Source organism: Culex quinquefasciatus, chromosome 3 (genome assembly GCF_015732765.1).
Source record: "Culex quinquefasciatus strain JHB chromosome 3, VPISU_Cqui_1.0_pri_paternal, whole genome shotgun sequence".
Taxonomy (NCBI): domain Eukaryota; kingdom Metazoa; phylum Arthropoda; class Insecta; order Diptera; family Culicidae; genus Culex; species Culex quinquefasciatus.
The window spans coordinates 163,834,331-163,843,597 of record NC_051863.1 but is presented as its reverse complement, the minus strand read 5'-3'; the positions used below and the strand labels follow the sequence as shown (position 1 = coordinate 163,843,597).

Sequence of the window (9,267 nt, the reverse complement as noted above, 5' to 3'; positions counted from 1 at the left end):
AATTTCAAATTTGAAAGCCAAGTAGTTTATGCACGAACCTTTATCCTGGCATGATGTACATTAGGGTAAAATGGAATCTTTTGGAACATTTTAAAAGATACCCCCGGACTTGATTCATTAGATAAAAATAAGACACTGTGCCAATTTTGAGCCAAATCGGTTAGGGTGTAAAGGGTCGCGTTTTATCGGTGAAGTATGTTTGGGCAAAATCGTAAAATAGTATTAGGAAGAGCAAACATTTAAAAATTGCACCGCAAGGTGGCGTTAAATGTGTCAGATAATTGTCAAGTATGAGATTCTCATGAAAATTTTTATGAAAAGCAGCTTTGTCCTAGATTGCAAAACGATCCGAGCTAACCCTGACGAGTTATTAGCGATTTAAAGGTGACGTTTTAGCATGATTTTTTTCACTAGCTTTAACGATTTTTAGTGACCTTCACCTTAACCATATGGCTCAAAATTGGCACAGTTCTTTTTTTTGCCTAAGGAATCGAGCATTTAAAAGTTGAAAACATTGTGATTTTGATTCTACACACAGAACTGGGCATCGGTAAACGAGAGGATAAAGAGCATGGTTCGGTAGTAAAATGGCACTGTGAATGGATGGAGAGGATAAATCCCGATATCACCGAGAGTCTTTACTCACTCGAACCCGAGACCTTCGGCATATTGAACTGCACCTTTGCCGTATCGGCAACCATAGTTCTGTGATTGAGTGGTGGTCATTTGTCCATATAAGCTACCCAATGGGATGAAGAGTTTTAATAAACGAATGAACACGATTTGTTGTTGTTGTAGCACGAGAGGTCTTTACTCTCGCCAAATAGTACTTTTCTCTCGTTTCTTTTCGAAAGGAATATCCGCATGGGTTTTAACTTTGGGTGTATATCACATTACTTTTTATAGTTTGATTGTTGAAAATGTTACCAAAAAAGTTTAAATAATTTAAAAAAGAAAGCTTGTAACCTATCGCTTGTACGTAGTACAATCTCTGGTCACAATGCTTCGCATCATCCTGTCAAACTGAACCGTAGGGACAAGTTAGGATATTGTAATCAACCATTACACTTAAACAACATACAAAACATGGTATCCCTATTCCTAAAACGGTTAGCACGACTCACATCTCTTTGAGCAATTTTCGAAATACGCAAGAACAAAGACTTAAAATTAATAAAAGGGACTTCGTCATTTTGAATCGTCCTCATTTGCCGCTACCGACCAGAGTCCGTTACACATACTCTGGTCAAACGAAGAATTTGTGATCGTTTTGTAATTTAAAGTGCTGTGAATATCTGTTATTTGTACCCAGCATTCCTGTAGCCGGCGAAATGGTAAATTTAGTTCTTGTATTTTTGAGTCGTGTCTAATTGGTGTCTTAATTGTTAATTGTAGTGTCAGGGAGTTGGTCCCAACCCGAACCATCCAAACTAACCGTCAAGGACCGCGCTCTACGCTAAAAGTGGTCGTTTGGTTGGTGGTGCAAGGAGGTAACAAAAATGTGGTAAATATCCAAAATCAAAACGTTAAAGCTAGAACAAGTTATTAGAGATGAACTCCTTTCTCAGAACCTCCAAGTTGGCAGAGCGCGCCAACCCGAGAATCTGTTAGAGCGCAATGGCGGAGGCCATCCGGTGAGTTCATTGTTACCACTGTTACACAAAGCACAAGTACTAAAACAAGCCTTAAACACTGTACAGGTTTTTATCAAAGACAAAGACACAAAACCAAAGACACCAAAACCGTTGCTGCGCCAGGCCTGGCCGGAGGAAGATCCTCCGACTTGACTCGACCACCGCGGGATACACTAGAACACACGAACACACACACACATGGTTAGGTTAGTTTTAAAACGACGAAAAACAATAAATTAGGACATTTAAATGCAATAAACATGACTTTTTCCATAACCCAAAGCGACGATCTTTTGTGATTCTTTTTGCCAGGACAGTGCGATTAGCTGAATCGAACCAGGATTGTGAAAGGGTAGGTACAATTCTCCTTCCCCACGTCAAATGTGAGCAGTTGCAGATCTTTACATCTCTCTCTCATCTCCAAGAGTCTCAAGTTCTGGTTTTTATTTAATTTTTAATTAATGAACTAGTGGTGGTTATTGCCCCCTAGTTCGTTATTACAAGCTTTTGCAACAATTGTTAACGACCATTCAATGGTAACAATCTTCATCCTCCGTACCGGTAAAGTCCTCCATCCCTCAAGTGCTCAACCACCCCGCGTAAATTATGACGATTTAATTGGAATTTCGCGCGCGCTTGCAAGTCCTGTTTGCGCGCGCGCAACATCGTGACCAGTTCTCTCAGGTCGCCGAGGTCTTGGGCGTAAATTACGATATCGTTCACCCGAACCTGAGAAAAACCCTGAGCCCCGTTTTGTTTGCGTTGTGACCTCTGGCAGACTCCCCCTCCTTCCCCTGATGCAGTAGTGGTGGCGGCGTTCGACTGGGACGTGGTCTCTCGGTGGGGGCACTTGGCAGGATTCTGGCCCTGCGGTTGCGGCCAATGGCTGTGGTGCAATACCAGAACCTGGAAGGTTTCGCCTAATTACAAGATATTGTGCGTTTTTAAACGTGAAAGTCGGTAGACCGAGGCGAAGCGGTGCAGGCCGAGGTTTTTAAGGAGTGGCCACAGGGAAGAGAGCTTGAAGCTGCAGCAGTAAGAGTGGTTGGATGACCTGCGAGTGTAAGATGATATCGATCATCGGGACACGTTTGGAGTATCGCTGAGGAGTTTAACCAACCGAGTAGCAGCAGGTGAGACTTGGAAGACGTGTGCGCTCCTCGGGTTTATGATATATGAGAAGTTGGCGCGGTTTTCTGGATCGGGTGAGGCCGTTATGCAGGGCTGAAAAGGGAGATAAGGGTGAGAGTTGAGATTTTCCAAGAGTTGTAACCATAGCATGGTCTGTTTCATTCTGTTATTAACACTGGATCGCCCAACGCATGTCCAACTTGCACGGACGCCCAAGCTTTCCAAAAAAGTTGGAACGGTAACTTCAACTCGTTGGTTCTCGGGCATAACTTACTAAATCAAGATGATTCTTTTTCCAGTGATTTGTTAGGATGTCTAGATGATCCTAGAACTGTGCAGAACTCAATTTGATCAAATCTGTAATTTTTGAAATATTTTTTTTAAACAACTGCCTCCGCGGATTTTTTGCCGATTTTTTTCACACTCGAAAAAAAAAGGTGGAACGATGTTTTTGATCTTAAAAATTACAGAGTTGACCAAATTGAGTTCTACAAAGTTCTAGGATCTACTAGACATCCCAACTAATCGCTGGAATCTTGATTGGGTGAATTATGCCCGAGAACCAGCGAGTTGAAGTTACCGTTCCAACTTTTTTGGGAGGCTTGGGCGTTGGAATGTTAACGCATTTTACCAATAATAATAATAATTCAAATAATCAATAATAGGGTTCCCAGAATATGTGACTTTTTTTCAAAACCTCGCTCCACAAGCTGAATATCGTTCCTTGAGCTATATTAGAACTCTGGGCTGAAGGTGAAGTTTTTATGGGAAAAATGGAAAAAATGTATGGAAAACCCAATTTTCTTAAGAAGCCATTACGCTACCGCAAACAAACTAGCACTTTTTCGTGTTTGACAGTTTCTCAAACTCGCAAATTTGTTTGCGGCAAACTCGCAAACAAGGCAAAATGTATGCTAGCTGACTTTTATACAAACAAATCCAGGCAAAAAAAACAAAGCAGGCTAACTGCCAAAAAGTGCGAGTTTGTTTGTTTGTTTGTTTGCCGTAGTGTAATAGCTCCTTTTTTTTTTGCACTACTTCCATCCAAAGATTCCCAAAAGTGAGATTCTCATTGAAAATTTAATGCTCTACAACTTTATAAAACAAACCAAAGCTGTAAAACTCGATCCTGATAAGTTATTAGCGATTTTAAAAAGTCATTTTTGTATGAAATCCATTTTTTCACCAACTACAAGCTCGGATATCAATGGCCTCAAAATTTAAACAAATGCTTAAAATAACCAACGAAACTGTTTCCGCTTGTGGAGCAGGGGGTCATTTTTTTCTGGGCACCCTAATCAACAATCATCTAACTAAGAATAGTTAAGTTGGTTCGAATTGAAAACACTGACCTACAAAATATGACAAAAATGACCGCGCAATTTCAACTCGAGGGGAAGCATGAGCTTTGGGGTCCCCAGAAACACGTGCACTTTGAATTTTCAAAAATAGGTAGAAAGGGCGGAATGGGTTTTCTCCAAAGTTTGTTTGTTTTTTTTTGTGTTTGTGGGGACCCCAAAGCTCATGCTTTTTTTCTGTGTAGTTGTTAACCTTTGCTATAGAAACGTCAACTTTCCATAGATTTTGAAATTGTCCAAGCCATGCGTCAGTTCACTAATTTGCTTACTTCTACATTGTAGAAGATTAGATCCCTTTCCATGAAATCAAATTCGCCCAGAAGAAGTGCATGCAAGAGCAGGGTTGCCAGATAAATCTGACAATGCCAAATTTTTCAAATTTTGCATTTTTTTTTTCAGCTAAGCTGAGTTCATTTAACTCCATCGTGCCTCTAATGTTGCCATATAAGCATTTTGACGTTCAATTACAGCCCATAAAAAGCGTTTTCAACTAAACTCAAGTGATAAATAACTCAATAGGAAGTCGTCGTTGTCGTGCTAACTTGTCGCACGTGCATTTTGGGCCAAATTGAGTTAAGAACGCAATTTTGTGCAGCACAATGCCTCACCTTTTGACCTTCACAGATCCCCAAAATTCGATTTCAATCCTGAGATATGCAATAAAAACCGAAACAAAACTCCGTGCATTGCTGTCACTTTTCATATGAAAAAAGTTTCAATCTTGTCGTGCTATCTTGTCACTCTCTGAAAATTGTTGTAAGTGTGACAACTGGCCAAAGGGATTTCAGCTCAGAATGCGTTTGACGAGCACGACTACCGTAGACATTTGTAATTATAACTCGGGACTCCAGCAACCAAATTCAACCTAACTTCAGGACAGTGCACAGAATGGTCAACCAAACAAAACTTGTTTGTTTTTGTTTACATTGTTCACATTGTGAGAAAATTGGCTTGCTGTTTTGCCCGATTTTTTGCAAGATTCTTTCCGGTTCAGTATGAAGAGTGTCAATATTGCCTAAAGTTTTTTTTTTGGGTTTTACGTTCTCTGGATTGCAATCGAGTTTTGGGGATCTGTGAACGTCAAAATGGTGAGACATTAAAAGCTGCACAAAATAGCGGCTTTAATTCATTTGAACCCTAAATGCTTGTGCGACAAGATAGCACGATCACGACCATTTGTTGCCATTCAAGATAGATTAGTTTCTGGACACCTGAACTCTGCAGTAAATCAACAAACGCACCAACTAATTGCAATTTACACATACACTACATGGAGTCAGTTCGAGTGCAACTGTTGCGGGAGCAGCTGGCGAAAATCATGGAAAAACTATGGCTATTGCTGGGACTAATCAGTTTAGTTGAATGTTCCCGAATTATTCCTCCGTTGTACAGATATGATGACCATGACGGATGTCACGACACGGGAGCTTATTGTTTCGTCAGGATAGTCTTCAAGCAGGATCGCGATCCGTTTGTGAGTATCAGTCGGACAATCTAAGCTCAATTAATTTAAACACTGTAATTGCAAAAGGACTCGTCACGGATCACCACTGATTTTAGACGCAATCTACTGGATTGGGGCATTTGCATCAAGGAATGTCAACGCGAACTGGAACAGTTTGACGAGGAAGATCGCCAAAGCTTGTTTCAGCCAAAATTTGAAATCAATTTTTCGGTGAGCAACATTGTTTGATTCAGCGTATTTTGAATGAAATTTAACCTCGTTTTTCAGTACATCATTCCGGCGGACCTTTGGGATCAGTATTTGGATCCGTTCAAAGTTAACTACAGCAAATTGATCAACATTTGCGTGAATAACCGTCTGAAACGAGATTACAACTTTGATCGTCTGGCATACTCCGAAATAGAATACTGCCAAGATGGACCAGGAACGTCGAAAAGCACTCCAGGCTGGTCAGTAATAGCGTTTTATGCAATCGTTCTGGCGTTGGCCAGCCTTATGATCTATGCCAACGTAATTGACTGGCTGGGCCAGGATCGGCTCGAAGGACACGTAATTGTTTCGTCATTCTCAGTGCGACGCAATTGGATTCTGTTGACGAAACAGTCTACCAGTGACCTGTACCGGGACTTTGGTTACATCGATGGAGTTCGGGTGATTCTAAGTCTGTTGGTGATGAGTATACACTACTTGATATTGATAGTTGCGATCCCATTGAAGAATCCAGAGTATATCGAGGAGGTGGGTAGTCTTTTGGAATGTTTCACAAATTTGAATGTTGTATTGATGATGCATTTTAGGTTGTGAATAATCTCTTTATGGTAGACATTGTAACGAGTTCCGCTGTCCTTGTTCAGATATTCTTCGCAATCAGTGGACTTCTTCTCACAATCTCCGTGCTTAAAGACGGCGATCATAATCCTATTTATGACCTTCGATATGCCAGAAACAAGATCAAAGCCCGTCTAATCCGTATTGCTCCCGTGTACTTTTTCTTTATGTTAGTATCGATCGTAATTCCAGACCTTCCAGAAATGCACGTGGGTCCTGTTGGATACAAAGCGCTTATCCAAGAGCAAGCTCGATGCCGCAAGAAGTGGTGGATAAATGTTCTATTTCTAAACAATCTTCCATCATTTGGTGGTCAAATGTGCAACCAGCAGGGTTGGTATTTAGCAGCTGATCTGCAGTTATTCGTTGTAGCGTTGGCGATCGTGATAGCCTGTTGGAGCTACCCCAAACACGCAAAAAATCTGATGAGAAGTTGTGTAGTTATTGCCTTGGCGATTCCTGTTGGAATTGTGTACCTTTTAGGGCTGGAGTCAGCACTTCCATTTAGGCTAAGGTATTGCTGGAATATTCTTGAAACAACTCAATGATTATTGGCTTTTATTTTCCAGTGATGCTCAATTTCTGCATATGTACCAATCTTGGATCAAACATGTGTACGTGCCTAGTTATTCCAACTTTACTAGCTATTTATCTGGAGTGGTAGTCGGATACATTTATCACCAAAACAGACACAATAATTTGAACCTCGACGATTTTCGGGTACTTTTACTAAGCTTGTTGAAGGACAGTAAAGAAGTTCCCATAATTTTTCAGATTTACAACATTATTAAACGAGCTCGCGTCCCATTGCTAGCTCTTGCATACCTTCCAACATTCGTTTTCTACCGATACGAGATTCCCCGTTCATCCTGGTTGACCATAATCCACACCGTCCTGTACCGAAACGCAGGTGTTATTGCTTTTTGTGTAACGCTTATCGAGTGCTTCCAAAATTCTCCAGGTATCTAACTCTTACTGTTTTAAGACCATTGACATTTAACTAACTCATATTGTTCAAGCCATCATCCGCACCTTTCTCGCCTCCAAACCGATGACCAGCTTGGGCAAACTGAGTTTCGCCGTGTACGTGCTGCACATTCCCATGGTACGGATCGTTCTGAACTGGATCCCTCCCACGCTGGAGCTGACATGGTGGAGTCCGGTTTGGATGGTACCATCCTTTGCTGGTATCTATTTGATTGGACTTTGTGTTTATTTGTGCATCGAGCAACCCGTTAGTCTGGTGCTGAAACACTATTGGTTGGGCAAGAATTGATCTAGATTTTGTTTTTCTAGCTTATTTTACTGCGATGAAAGTTACAAAATTAAAGTAGATACATTTTATTTCTCAAATTTACAATATCAATTGTTTTTTTAAGAGGAATGATACACCCAAACCATACACCACTGCAATTCAATGATGAGAAAGCTTCTGACACTCAATTGCAGCAGTGCTGTAAATGGATGATCCTCGCAGTCCAGCAGCTCACACGTTAGTTCACTTGCTTCACTACCAGGAGTGATTTACCATGAAAAGTAGTCTGGCTCGTCGTTATATAGAATTTTTATAAAAATATCAAATCAAAGCAGAATAAAGCTTTTTTGACGCCTTTTAAGCCCCTAAACAACTCCCCAAAATTTGGGAGCGATTGGTTGCGTCCACACTTTGCGCATTGCATTTCAATTTTGTATGGGAATAAGTATGGAAACACCTTATTTTCTACATTTTGATTTTTATCATTTTCATTTTCACTGAATGTTTCAAACCAACACAATAGCATTAAAATTGAAAAAAATCTCTAAAACTTTCCTGAAGAAAGTATTATGCTATTAGGGTGTAATATAGTTGTATGGAAAAAATAAAGTTGTCAAAATTTAGTGAGCACAGCACATTTTCAGTTCCTTTTGGGGTCCTAAACAACTCCCCAATGTTTAGGACCGATTGGTTCACTCCTCACTTTGCGCAAAGCGATTCAATTTTTTCCATATAAATTTTTATGGAGAAAACCATGTTTTTGGATTTTGATATTCATCAAATTCACGTTTCATGCTATATCAAAACCGGATTCATATTCGATGCTCTGGAATGTGCTCTACAACTTTCCCGAAAAGAGTATGGTGCTGTTTTTTGCTCGAAAATCACGTTTTAGACGAGTTTTGAGAACGTTAAATCTTCTTTCAGGAGCAAGTTAGCACCAAACTCTCTTCGGCAAATTTGTAGAGCTCATTCCAGAGCATCGAATATGAATTCGGTTTTGATATAGCATGAAACGTGAATTTGATGAATATCAAAATCCAAAACCATGGTTTTCCCCATACAAATTTATATGAAAAAGTGAATCACTTTGCGCAAAGTGAGGACTAAACCAATCGTTTCCAAACTTTGGGGAGTTGTTTAGGACCCCAAAAGGAACTGAAAAAGTGCTGTGCTGGAAAATCGATTTTGATATTACACCCTACTGTGCTATATTGCTCCTGTCGAAAGATACAGCGTGCTCAAAACTGGTCTAAAACTCGGAAAACACGTTTTAGACCAGTTTGAGATAGCTGCATCTTTTGACAGGAGCAAGATAGCACAATACTTTCTTCGGAAAAGTTTTAGAGAATTTTCTCAATTTCAACGCTATTGTGTTGGTTTGAAAAAAATAGTGGAAAATGAAAATGATGAAAATCAACCATTCCCACCCCAGCAGGGGTAAATAACACGGGAATACCAAATTTTGGAATTACTTGGGCAAATAACAGGGACCAAAATGTGCCCTTGGTTGCCCAGTATCATGAAATCATACTGAAGTCTTGTATGTGGAAGGGCACAACAATACCAAACCATGTTATTCCAAGGGTAAAAACC

At 40.2% G+C, this 9,267-nt stretch overlaps 1 protein-coding gene and 1 long non-coding RNA gene across 2 annotated transcripts; both read left to right on the top strand.

Moving 5' to 3' along the window:
- The first annotated feature begins 966 nt into the window (after positions 1-966).
- LOC119769929 lies at positions 967-2,101 on the top strand. The gene is made up of 3 exons (XR_005278583.1): positions 967-1,334; positions 1,396-1,504; positions 1,569-2,101. It is a non-coding gene; the product is annotated as an uncharacterized LOC119769929 (long non-coding RNA).
- Positions 2,102-6,907: 4,806 nt separating this feature from the next.
- Positions 6,908-7,692, top strand: LOC6036826. The gene is made up of 4 exons (XM_001846765.2): positions 6,908-6,930; positions 6,986-7,136; positions 7,191-7,377; positions 7,436-7,692. The coding sequence occupies exons 2-4, from the start codon at positions 7,005-7,007 to the stop codon at positions 7,690-7,692; spliced, it is 576 nt and encodes a 191-aa protein (XP_001846817.2). The 5' UTR covers positions 6,908-6,930; positions 6,986-7,004.
- Positions 7,693-9,267: the final 1,575 nt, after the last annotated feature.